The sequence below is a fragment of the Lepus europaeus genome, chromosome 3, assembly GCF_033115175.1.
Source record: "Lepus europaeus isolate LE1 chromosome 3, mLepTim1.pri, whole genome shotgun sequence".
In the NCBI taxonomy this organism is placed as follows: domain Eukaryota; kingdom Metazoa; phylum Chordata; class Mammalia; order Lagomorpha; family Leporidae; genus Lepus; species Lepus europaeus.
The window spans coordinates 159,358,933-159,371,636 of NC_084829.1; the positions used below are offsets into that span (position 1 = coordinate 159,358,933).

General features: G+C 60.6%; 1 protein-coding gene across 3 annotated transcripts in view; it reads left to right on the forward strand.

Moving 5' to 3' along the window:
* The window catches only part of SYNJ2 (synaptojanin 2), an 89,598-nt gene that overhangs the window by 35,923 nt on the left and 40,971 nt on the right, over window positions 1–12,704 (forward strand). For 2 of the 3 annotated variants that reach the window (XM_062186979.1, XM_062186981.1), the window contains 2 exons: window positions 3,588–3,813; window positions 11,021–11,104. In XM_062186979.1, coding sequence (XP_062042963.1) covers window positions 3,588–3,813; window positions 11,021–11,104 — 310 coding nt within the window. Of the gene's footprint in view, window positions 1–3,587; window positions 3,814–10,647; window positions 10,670–11,020; window positions 11,105–12,704 lie in introns of those variants that run through there. The other variant, XM_062186982.1, reaches the window with a different exon arrangement.

Here is a 12,704-nt window from a genome sequence, read left to right on the forward strand (position 1 = left end):
CGCTCACCTGTCAGTTCCCGACTTTTGCTGGTCAGGGAGACTCCCTGGCTCCTGCAGTGCCCTCCCCCCAACTCGGTTCTCTGCTGTTGCTGAGGCTGGGGCCGCAGGTGCTCAGAGCCGAGTCTCCTGGTGCCCTCATGAGATGCCGTTTCTGCTCCAGCAGCTCTCGCAGGGCCCGAGATTCCTCCCCGTTTCCCTTCCTAACTAGGTGCGCGGGCTGCCAGTTTGCAGACCACGGCTGAGCCTCGATGTGGGTTGCCTGTCCCTTGTCGCAGGGACCAGTGCGACTCCGGCCCCACTGCAGGACAGACCCGACCCCTCCTCCCAGGGCAGCTGGAGCTTCGGGGCAGAGGGGCTGAGCTCCTGAAGCCGTTTGGAACAGGGACTCTGGTGAACAGAGGCGCGTGCCCTCAGCGGGGTGAGGTCCCTGGGAAAGCGTGGGAGGTGGCTCCGCTGTCCCTCCTGAGCTGGAGGCGGAAAGGGAATGAGCTCCAGATCGGATCCGAGTTGGGGAGCAGGAAGGCGGTGGCTGGGCTGCCAGGAGGTGATCCGTTCTGGGGTGTGGCGTTTGGGCTGGGGCGGAGCCCACAGAACCGGCCACAGGGCACAGGTCTGGAGTCAGCAGGGGTCAGCACTTCCCCGGGGCTGTGGGTAAGGGCCGCTCAGGTGACCTGGTTGTTGTCTTTGGGGTCTGATCAGGCGTGCTGACAACTGCTTCCCGGCACAGCAAGTGACACGGAGCTCTTGAATACAGTCGGTCTCTTCCTGCTGGGCGTGAGCTGTCCTCCTACGGGGTCAGGCTGGTGTCACCAGGACCAGGGCTCACCGCAGGTTGTCCCTTGGGCAAAGGCTTCTTCCGCTTCCTCCTGGTGACAGCAGGCGTGGCTGTGTGTCTGGCACACTCCAGAGTCTTTGGAGGCCCGCCCTGGTCACACGCAGTTTTCAGTATCCATGGTTTGCCGAGCGATTCGGGAGTGAGGGCGTGGCTTCTAGAGTGATGCTCAAAGCAGCAGTGGGGCTCCCTGTGGGGCGAAAGTGGCCGTGGTCATGGTTGGGGGCAGCTGGCCACAGAGGGAGCTGGGAGCCTGCAGAGGCCCCCCTCCCCCGCCCAGATCCACCTGCACTGGGCGCTCACAGCAGGGATCTCCAGCAGTGAGGAATTGCTGCTGTCTTTGAGGAAGGCTGAAGGGCGTGGGTCCAGGGGCCTTTTTTAAACAAGTAGGGCACTGTGACCCAGATTCGCCGCCTCCCTGGAAGTCTCTCCTGGTGACAGGCCTCACAATGCACCGCTCCGGTCCCCTGGGTGCAGGGAGGTGCCACTGTGAAAGTAGGGCTTCCACAGGACAGGTGCAATGTGCAGAGCTCCGGCTTCGTGACCTTGGGCAAGCCTCTCACATCTCCATGCCTCAGTTTCCTCACCTGTAAAGTGGGATTTCCCATAGGACCTTGCATGTGGGCTCATTCTAGGGGTGCAGGGGCTCACCCATCCCCAGGCAATAGACTGTTCTCGGCGCCCTGACCAATGTTGGGGGTGCTCATACTCCCAACCCTGGAATCCAGGGCGCAGACCAGTCCCCTGGGCAGGGGGAGGAAGTACCGGAACTTTTGTATAGTTTTCCTTTTTTAAGCTAATTTTATTTCTTAAAAACCAGCTCTTTTTTTTTTTTTTAAGTTATTTTCAGTTTATTTGGAAGGCAGATACGTTCCATCTGCTACTTCACTCCCCAGATGCCTGCAGAGCTGAGGGCTGGGCCAGGCCAAAGCAGGAGCTGGGAATGCAGTCTGCGTGGCAGGGACCCAAGGACTTGAGCCAGCACCTGCTGTCCACCAGGGTGTGCGTTGCAGAGAGCTGGACTAGGAAACAGCCCGGACTCCACCCCGAACACTCTGACAGGGGCGTGGGCATCCCAAACAGTGTCTTAGCCACTGCGCCAAGTGCCTGCCCCTGAGTTTTATTTCCATTTCATTTTTTTAAAGATTTACTTATTTACTTGAAAGGCAGAGTTACACAGAGAGGAGAGGCAGAGAGAGGAGAGAGAGGTCTTCCATCCTCTGGTTCATTCCCCAATTGGCCACAACGGCTGGAACTGCGCCGATCCAAAGCCAGGAGCTTCTTCCGGGTCTCCCACGCGGGTGCAGGTCCCAAGCACTTGGGCCATCCTCCACTGCTTTCCCAGGCCATAGCAGAGAGCTGGATTGGAAGTGGAGCAGCTGGGACTAGAACCGGTGCCCACATGGGATGCCGGCACTGCTGGTGGCGGCTTTACCCATTATGCCACATACCAGCCCCTCCATTTCATTCTCTTAAGTTGGTTTTGGACTGTTTCATAATGCTCTCACCATATTCACCTCAGGGCATGTGAATGAAGGCACTTCAAACTTTTCATGGAAAACAGAATTTAAGGAAAAGTTGGGTGCAAAGAATTTGGAAATCTGCAGTTTTTTCATACTACATATTTCCATGAACTTTTTAAAAAAAGATTATTTATTTGAAAGACAGAGTGACAGAGAAGGAGAAGCAGAGAGATCTTCCGTCCACTGGTTCACCCCCTCAAGGGGTACAACAGCCAGGACCGCAGCCAGAAGCCTGGAACTCCATCCAGGGTCTCCCACATGGGTGCAGGGGCCCAAGGACTTGGGCTGTCTTCTGCTACTTTCCCAGAAGGATTAGCAGGGAGCTGGATCAGAAGTGGAGCAGCTGGGGCCGCCGCTGTGGCGTAGCAGGTAAAGCCACTACCTGCAGTGCTGGCATCCCATATGAGCACCAGTTTGAGTCCCAGCTGTTCTACTTCCCATCCAGCTCTCTGCTGTGGCCTGAGAAAGCAGTGGAAGATAGCCCAAGTCCTTGGGCTCCTGTACCCATGTGGGAGACCTGGAGGAAGCTCCTGGCTCCTGGCTTCGGATCGGCAGAGCTCCAGCCATTACAGCCATCTGGGGAGTGAACCAGCAGATGGAAGACCTCTCTCTTTCTCTGCCTCTGCCTCTCTCTAACTCTGCCTTTCAAATAAATAAATAAATCTAAAAAAAAAAAAAAAAAAGAAGTGGAGCAGCCAGGACAATAACCAAGGCCCATATGAAGTGCCAGTATCACACTTATCCCGTTACACCACAGTGCCAGCCTTCCATGAACTTTCTGTAGACCCTCGTATATAATTTAAAGAAGTATTCATGTATTTAATGTGCTTAGTTATATAATTTGCCACTTTATCATTTACCGTGACATTATTTACTCACAAACCATAACATGCTTTGATCGGCAGGTTTGGGATTTTAAAACGTGGAGCTCACGGTCTAAGCAGAGACGCCTTTGAAATACTGGAGAGGCACAAAGTCGGTCCTCTGCTCCCGTCTGCCGACCCTGCCGATCTGCTGGGGGCCCTGGGAGCGGACTCCTTGCCCCCCTCCTCCCCACGTCCCTGAAGTTTGGGGACCCCCCAGCAGATGTGGCCCCCTGGGCCACACATGCACTTACCTTGTGCTGGACTGGCCATCGGGGCCCACACCCTTGGGTGCCTCATCTGTACTCACTTGGGGCCGCGTTTCCTGGCAGCCAGCCAGTGACGGGTGACCGTGGCACTGTCCCGTAGGAACCAGCGGCTGCACGTGCCCCTGCGGCAGCACCAGGTGAGCTGCTGTGACTGGCTGCTGAAGGTCATCTGCGGGGTGGTGACCGTCCGCACCGTGTACGCGTCGCACAAGCAGGCCAAGGCCTGCCTCATCTCCCGCATCGGCTGCGAACGCGCCGGCGCCCGCTTCCACATCCGTGGCGTGAACGACGATGGCCACGTGTCCAACTTTGTGGAGACAGAGCAGGTGGGTACCCAGGCCCGAATGTGGCGCAGAGTGGTTCAGAGTGGGTGCAGCTCCTGCAGACGTGTTTGCCGTCTGCCCACGTGGTTCCCGAGCACGGCTGCCCCCTGGGGTGGGCACGGGGGAACAGCAGGTGTGCTTGTCGAGGGTTTTGCCGGAAAACAGTCCCTGGTTTTAACAGCGCACCTTGCTGGGTTCACATCTCACGCCGGGACCGTGTTGCTCCCCGGCGTATTTTTAGCTGAACGGAATGGGGAGATTTTTGCCGTGTAGGGGTGAGAGTCCACCCATGGAGCCACAGCTGGCAGACGAACCAGTAGGGTTTTGAACATCTTCTGGGTCCAGAAATAGGCGGACCAATGCAACAGGAGGACCAGAAAAGAAACCGAAATTTTTAACTTTTAAACCAACCAAAGCTTTATCCAGGAGGCGAGGGGGAGCGCCTGGGAGTGGGTCTGCCTGCTGAGCTGCCGTAGCTGTCAGCCCTTCCAGGGAGAGCCAGCTGCTTCCTCCCTCGTCCCCAGAGATGCTGCCTCACAGCTCTGAGTTTTGTCCTCTAACTTGTGGCCTCCAGGACTCTGCCCCTCGGTGGGACAGCAGGTGGAGTGAATTCCGAGAGAGGGAAGGCCCACGCGCGGCCTTTCTGGGGGTGGCGAGCTTCACCCCTGCGTGTTCAGGGAGGGCAGCTTTGCAGGCCCCTCTGCTGCTGTCACGGGTGCACCTGTGAGGACTTCGCCTGTTCGGTTCGGCCCAGATCTGAGCACCTGCGCTGGGATCCGGCGCTCCCAGGAAAGGCACTGGAACAGGAGCTGCAGGTGCACTTGCCTGCTCATGGCTGCTCGGTGGCTGCTCCCCCGGGCGTGGATGAGGCTGTTCAGGGAACATCTGGTGGAACAGGATGGTGGTGGGGGGCTTGTAGCCCCCAAGCAGAGGCTGTTTCGTTTTCCTCCTCAGGCCTGCTTGCTGACAGCCACTTCACTTTGCCCCTAGGCACCCCTTCCTGGCCCCGTTTCTGTCATCATTTTCGCCCTGAGTTACGAGCCTTCCTACCATTCCCTTCCCAGAAAGAAGTGCTTGTTGTCTGCCACCTGCCGCGGCCTGGGTGCTGCGCCAGGAACAGGGGCTGACAGTGCCAGAATCACGTGCCAGGGACCGTGAACTTGTGATGCACCGGGAGCCTAGGGGCCCTGGGCAGCCCCAGAGGGCCCCTGCCTCGCTCTGCGTCCAGCCCCGGCCAGCCACTGGGCAAAGAAGCCCTTACGTGGTCCTGGTGTTGGTGGATTTTGGACCTCGACCCGGTGTTAGAGTAAGCGCTCCGCTCCCAGTCCTTTCTGAAAAGCCAGGGTGTCTCAGTGCGGAGTGAGTGACCGCCGAGCGTGCGGGTGTCCTGGGGCTGTCGTCATGAAGCCACAACCCAGCCGGCTGGGAACAACAGGCACCTGTTCTCTCAGCCCTGGAGGCCGGACCTTTGAAACCAGGGTGTCGGGCAGGGCCAGGGGCCCTTCGAAGCCCCTCCAGGGAGACCCTTCCTTGCCTCTTCCGGCTCGGTGGCCCAGGTGTCACCAGGCTCACGGCAGCCTCAGCCCAGTCTCTGCCCCGTCTTCACATGGCCTGTCCTCCATGTGTGTGTGTGTGTGTATGTGTGTCCGCCCACTCTTGTGTGTGTGTGTGTCCGCCCGCTCTTCTGTGTGTGTGTGTGTCCGCCCGCTCTTGTGTGTGTGTGTGTCCGCCTGCTCTTGTGTGTGTGTGTGTGTCCGCCCGCTCTTGTGTGTGTGTGTGTGTCCGCCCGCTCTTGTGTGTGTGTGTGTGTCCGCCCGCTCTTGTGTGTGTGTGTGTGTCCGCCCGCTCTTGTGTGTGTGTGTGTCCGCCCGCTCTTGTGTGTGTGTGTGTCCGCCCGCTCTTGTGTGTGTGTGTGTGTCCGCCCGCTCTTGTGTGTGTGTGTGTGTGTCCGTCTGCTCTTCTCTGTGTGTGTGTGTCCGCCTGCTCGTGTGTGTGTGTGTGTGTGTCCGCCCGCTCTTGTGTGTGTGTGTGTCTGCCCGCTCTTGTGTGTGTGTGTGTGTCCGTCTGCTCTTCTCTGTGTGTGTGTGTGTCCGCCCGCTCGTGTGTGTGTGTGTCCGCCCGCTCTTGTGTGTGTGTGTGTGTCCGCCCGCTCTTGTGTGTGTGTGTGTGTCCGCCCGCTCTTGTGTGTGTGTGTGTGTCCGCCCGCTCTTCTGTGTGTGTGTGTGTCCGCCTGCTCTTGTGTGTGTGTGTGTCCGCCCGCTCTTCTGTGTGTGTGTGTGTGTCCGCCCGCTCTTGTGTGTGTGTGTGTGTCCGCCTGCTCTTGTGTGTGTGTGTGTGTGTGTCCTCCTGCTCTTCTGTGTGTGTGTGTGTGTCTGCCTGCTCTTCTGTGTGTCCGCCCGCTTGTGTGTGTGTGTCCGCCCGCTTTGTGTGTGTGTGTCCGCCTGCTCTTGTGTGTGTGTGTGTGTGTCCGCCAGCTCTTCTGTGTGTGTGTGTGTGTCCGCCCGCTCTTCTGTGTGTGTGTCTGCCTGCTCTTCTCTGTGTGTGTGTGTCCGCCCGCTCTTGTGTGTGTCCGCCAGCTCTTCTGTGTGTGTGTGTGTGTGTCCGCCCGCTCTTGTGTGTGTGTGTGTCCGCCTGCTCTTGTGTGTGTGTGTGTGTGTCCGCCTGCTCTTCTGTGTGTGTGTGTGTCCGCCCGCTCTTGTGTGTGTGTGTGTGTCCGCCCGCCCACTCTTTCTTCGGTTGCCCTGCGCCATACGACCTGCTTCCAAGGGAGGTCCCATCCCGCAGGCCCACACCACATCTCGCTTGGCCCCTAGCGAGGGCCCGGCCTGCTGCCGCTGCCCGGTGCTGTCCGTGCGGTACAGTGAGCCCCACGGACACGCCCCTGCCGGCTCCGCTCTCATTTCCTGCACGCGCACCAGCGTTCCCGCGGAGTAGGGCTGGGTCTCTGCTCTGGGTGCTTCCGCTTGCGTGCTGGGTGATGCGTGTCCCTCCTGTGTTCACGTGGTGAGAGACAGGCGTGCTCAGGGGCCAGGCCGCTCTCGAGAGAGCTCAGCAAGCCACTGGTAGCACGGGTGGCTTCAGGACAGGCCCCACCTCTTAGTGTCTCAAAGTGGGGACTCGATTTCAGCGTGGGTTCCCGAGGGTGCATCATGTTCAGACCCCAGCAGCCCCTGCGCCGAGCGGCCCCCACTGCCCTTCCTTGTCCATGGTTGGGGTGGGCAGGGATTTCTCGGCTCCTGCAAGCCTTCACGGTCGTCCTCGCTCCTGGTTTTTGCCCCTTTTTCTGCCTCTGGGCCGGACAGTGTTGCTTTCTGTCTGGTTCCCCCCCCGCCTCTGTCCCTGGAGCCACAGCTGTTGACAGGCAGCCCAACACCACCATCTGCTGTCCCCCCCAGGGGAGCAGGCAGCTGTGGACGCTCAGGGAGTGAGACAGAAGCCTGTTTCCAGCAGCCGCGTGGCTGGACACAGGCTCATGGCCTCGCCCCCAAGGCTGTCTGTGTGGGGCATGCAGGTTTCAGGCCGCCTTGACACGCCCGCTGCGGAGTAGAGCCCAGGCCACTCGTGCTGTCCGACAGCCCCAGCCTGCTCACCACCAGGATGTGGGGGGAGAAGGTGACCCCCCCGGGGCAGGAGGGCGGCACCCCCAGGCCTGAGCCTTGCTTGCACTGCCAGGGACCGGGAAGCAGGGTCTGACTGTGACGGCTGCTGCCAGACTCCGCCCCGGGGCGGGCGGGACACAGGGTGCAGCCCTCGCTGCTGTCCAGGCCGGGCCTCAGCGGCTGGCTGCCCGCCAAGGGAGACCCAGCGGGAGGAAGGGAAGCAGGGGGCGCCCGGGGACATCCGCCTGCCCGGAGCTCGCTCCAGGTGGTTCTGAATGTAGGTGCCACGTGCCCTCTTCTAAAGCAGCAGAGGCAGGAGCGGCAGGGAGAGGTGAAGGGAGGCGACAGTCCCCAGGAGAATAAGGCGCTCCTGTGGCTCCCCGGGGATGCAGCCCGGGGGACCTCTCACTCTGTCTCTGCACCCCCACAACGGGCGCTCTGCTGTGATGGGGGTGCACCGGCTGGATCCAGGTCTTTGGTTTGATTCTTTGAAGACGGAAACTTCCAGGGGACTCTGCTTGCTGCATAACCCTGCTCCCTGGCCATCTGCTGCTGAAGGCGCTTGTGCTGCTGGGCCAGGGGCTGGAGGCGGTGGGAGGAAGCTGTGCGCAGCCTGCGGTCTGTGCTGAGCCAGGCGATGCCTGCCTGCCCTGGGAGCAAGGGGCGGGCCTGCCCTGCGACCCCTCGGCAGCTACTTGAGCTGCTGGGGCCCGGCCCGGCCTCTTCTCTTGAGTTTACAGGGCTGTGATTGTGGATGCCCCGGGTCAGGATGGTGCGTGGGGCCGAGTGTGCTCTCACACACATGTCTGGTTGTGCGTGGCTCCCTGAGACCTTGAGATCCCAGTGGACAGAGCAGGTAGTGTGAGCTGCCCCCTCCTGGCCTGGCATTGGAAGTGGCAGCCCCTGGGGCCCGCTGGGGCATGCTGGGGGGAGGCAGTGCAGCCCCTGTGGTGTGGCCTGGCAGCCACCACTGCCCGGGCACTGCCAGGGAAGGAAGCATCTCCAATGGAGGCCCTGGTCAGGCCGTCCATGCAGGCGTCCTCTGTCCAGTGCAGGAACTACACACAGGACAGATGGGCTCGCCGGGGCGGGGACTCTGGACAGGCACCTTGGCTTCTCGTGAATTCATTCTCCCAGCCAGGGAAGGGCGGAGCCTGTGCCGCCCTCCACTTTTGTCCTAGGGGCAGCTGTAGGTGTGCGCCGGCGGTGTTGTGTCACATCCGTGCGTGTGCGTTGTGTGGTCATGTAGGATTGTGTGTCTCAGTAGGCATGCGTGCGGTTGGTGTGTTTGCGTGTTGCATAGGCATGTGTGTGTGTGTTGTGTAGCTGTGTGTGCATGCACGTGGTGTCCCAGGATCCTGGGAGGAAACCGGGGGTCTTCTCGGCTCTGAGTCAGACCAGGCGGGTGCCCTCTGCAGGTGACTCACCGAAGGAAAACAAAACCCAAACGTCCCTCCGTGGGTCACAAGAACAGGATGCCAGGCCGACATTTGGCTGTAGAGGATGAGGCCATCAGCTGCGTGGGAGGTTAGGGCACCTGTGCCTGGCACCAGAGTGCAGACTTGGGCAGCTTGCTGTGTAGACCGCACAGAGGGAAAAGAGCCCCACGGAAGGCCCCCAAGGAGGAAGCGCACCCGGCCGTGGCTTTTCCTGCCCTGTCCCTTCTCTGTGGCATCGAGTTTCTGCTGTCACCGCGCATGAAAGGAGCTGCTCAGGGTGGCCCTGGTGGCCGCAGGTCCGGGGCTGCCCGCCTGGCCTGGCCTCGCTGAGTGTTGGCGCCGGCACCAAGGCGCCCTCCTCCCTGAAGGCTCTTGTCTCAGGCCCTGCCGCTCTGCCTGCTGCGTCCAGCATTCTGTCCCCACCTCTGTAACCTCCAGTGGCCTCGCCCACACGCACAGGGCCGGCATGGCCTCTGCACGGAGAGGAAGCAGCTGTGCCTTCCGAGTGCCTCTTGGCTGGGCTCACGCTCCGCCTCTGCTCTCTGTGCCCCAGGTGACGTCAGAGGCACAGGCGGGGGGGGGGGGGCAGGGCTGGCCAGTGAGTGGGGCAGTGGACTTTGGCCTGCCCGGGCTCCTCCCAGCAGCACTGGGATCTCATCTCCTGGGCTCTCCATCTCCATCCACCTCCCGCAGGGACGCCCATGCCCTCTGCGAAGGTGGTGTCCTTGGGATGTGCTTCTCTCGCACAGAAGGGAAACCCCTCACCTGGGAGCAAAGGAGGCGGCCCTGATCACGGGGCGGGGCCAGACTGGAAGATTCCACGAGGAGGAGGGAGTGGTGCTTGGCGCTTCCTGTCCAGCACCCGTGTCCAGGAGGCGCTGGGCAAGCCCGGGCTCGAGGCCCTGCTGCAATGCCGGAAGCAGCGCTGGGCATGTGTGGGTCAGAGTGCAGGAGGAGAGCAGGCCCTGGAGGCGTCGAGAGCTGCTTTACACAAAAGCCTTGGCTGAGTGGGCTTCCTCCCCGGGAGTCCGGGCTGTCCGGGTCATGGTGCTGGGCAGCTGTAGCCACCGCACCTGCCGACGTTGCCACACCCACTGCTCCGTCCTGGCTGTGTTAGCAGAGTAACCGAGGGCGCCACACGTGCTGCTGGTCAGTATCTGGACGCAGCAAGCTCTTATCCAGGGCTGTTTTTCCCCTGGAGCCGAAAGGATGGAATTTCAGGTCAACAGCAAGAGATGCCAGGCTCCCGGGGTCCAGGGAGGCAGGGTGCTGAGGGTCAAGTCCTTCCCTCCCTGCAGAATTACTAATGCATGTGTGATCTGAGCGGGATCCAGCCTGCGTGGAAATCTACCCTGTAAGGGAACAGGCTGCCACGGCGTGGAAAGGCCTCGCGGCAGCACCCAGACTGGTCCTGCCAGGCCAGGGTACAGTTGCACAGATAAAGGGACCGGCATCTGATAGCTGCTGGGGCCTTTCTCTGCAGTGCAGGTGCTCCGCCTTTTTTTTTTTGAAGCTTCCTTGCTCTCTTTCGTCATCAGTGGCCTGCATAGCTGCATGGGTGGGGGAGGAGATGGAGTTTTAACTTGTAAGTGTCATCTGTTTCCACCAGGGGCTGTGCCCTGGGAGACATGGACACAGTGTTGTGTGTGTGTGGCCGACACCATGGCACGGGGCCAGCAGCAAGCGTGCGTCCAAGTTGCTTGACTTTGTCAAGTGCAGGCCTGACTCGCGTAGTCGGCGAGGTCCTCCGGCCGCGGCGCCTTTATTTGATTTCATTCAGTCCTCTTCCCATAGCTCTCTGCTGCCCAGCTGCCGGACAAGGTAAAAATAGAGCACTCCAAGGACATCCTTGTTAAATCCCAGAGCGTGATGGCTTCTATGCCCGGAGTGACGGGGGAATTGGGAGGGGAGAGCGGGGTCTCAAGCTTTGAAGGGAGGTGGGTAAGATCGAGCCCCGCCCTGAGAATCCTCGCCCTCCTGGGGCGCCGTCTGCAGCCAGCAGGCCCTGCTGGCCGGCCTGCGGTCAGGGAGCTGCACCAGCCGAGCTGGCCACGGAGCCGCCGCCTGCCCTTCATTCTGGCTGGTGTCAGGTCACAGGCGCAGGATCCTGTTACCGGGCCAGGACATTCAGTTTCATTGAAGACGCCTCTCCTTTGTGTCCCTGTGCCGCAGACGATCTACATGGATGATGGCGTGTCCTCCTTCGTCCAGGTCAGAGGCTCCGTCCCGCTGTTTTGGGAGCAGCCAGGCCTTCAGGTAGGTCCCCAAAATGCTATCCGCTTGTGAGATGGCGCACCCGCCCTCTCCCAAACAGCCCGCCGCGTCCCGGTTCACGTGGTACTCATGCCACCGTGTCCTGTCTTGTCCTGTGAGCTTCATGTATGGAGCCGAGCTGCTGAAGTGCACACAATGCATGCGTGTGTGTGTGTGTGCGTGCACGCCTGTGGAGAGCAGCCCCGCTGGTTCTAGTCCGTGGCTGGGCAGCGTGTGGGTGCTCGCTGCTGGCCCTGATGCAGTGCCCGGGGTCTGAGGAAGTGAGCCAGGGCGTCTCCCTGGGTGGAATGACTGGAGGCCCACCTGAAGTTCGTGGTTTGGGAATGTTGCTGAGAGCCACGACTCTCATGGAGGGCTTCAGGGGGTTTGTGGGACCCCCTGGGGCTGTGGCAGGGCCGGCCTTTGGGGGGGCCCTGGGTGCAGCCACGTGAGACTCGTGCAGAGCGTTCCTGGGATTTCTGAAAGTACGAGGCTGTGGCCAGCACACGGTGTTTGGCTTCTGTCTCTGGAAAGAGCCCAGGCGTGGGGCGGGCGTGCTGCCAGGGCCCGGCAGTCATCGCTGGGACGACAGCAGTGGGCTCCCTGGCGGGGAGCACCCGAGACTGCCCCCCGCGAACCCCATCTTCTTCCCTGTGCTGAGGGAACGCGGACTTGCCCAGGAAACCTCCCCGCTGGGGCCATTGTCACTGTCGGCTCTTCTTACCCTGGACCCTCCACGTGACCACACTTGGGCCGCCACTCAGGGACACTCTGCCGGCTTCTTGGGGGTGCCTGACACAGCGGGGCTCAGAGTCCCCGGCCTTGGCTTCAGCTTCTCAGCCCAGCCATGGACCTGGCCCGAGCCCCCGCAGCCGTCAGTGTGCGGTGTTGACGGCATTGGAAACCTGCCGTGTGGCTCCCAGGGTGAGGCGGCTGGGTTGAGTGTCTCATCTGGGCTCTGAGGTTTTTGGGGGGAGAGAAGACGTTATCAAGGGACAGCCAAGCCATGCAGGGATGGCCGGGGCGTTCAGAGGGGACACAGGGTGCGACCCTGGCGTAGGCATTCCTCCAGCACCGCTTTGAAAACCAGCCACACTGAGATGTAAGTGCCACAGACTTGACCCTCTGAAGGCGACAGCTCAGTGGTCGCAATGCACCCACAAGTTAGTTGTGTGACCTTCGCCAAGTCTAATTTTAAGTGGCGTCATGCCTGGCCCAGGAGCGGTCACCCCCATTCTGTCACCTCGGCCACCGTGCAGCCTTTTGTCCCCGTAGATTTCCTGACCTGGGCATTCCAAAACTGTTTGCGCAACTTTGTTTTTTGAATGACTTGGAGTTTTCCTTTGGAAGCTTCTTGAGCTGTGTGTTTAGGAAAAGGGAAGTGGTCCAGATGAGTTTAGACTGAAAAGAAGCCCGGAGACCTGTTGGATTTCGCGTGAAACTTGAGCAAAGTTCAGGTATTGGGGGTGTGGTCATGCTAGTCTTATGACTTGCCAAGGACCCTTTGAAATTCATGGCTTTCGCCCCCCCACTGAATCCAGGGACCCCCCACCAGGGCCCTGCAGTGAGCCCCTCCATGCCCTGGGCGGCTGTCCTCTCTCCC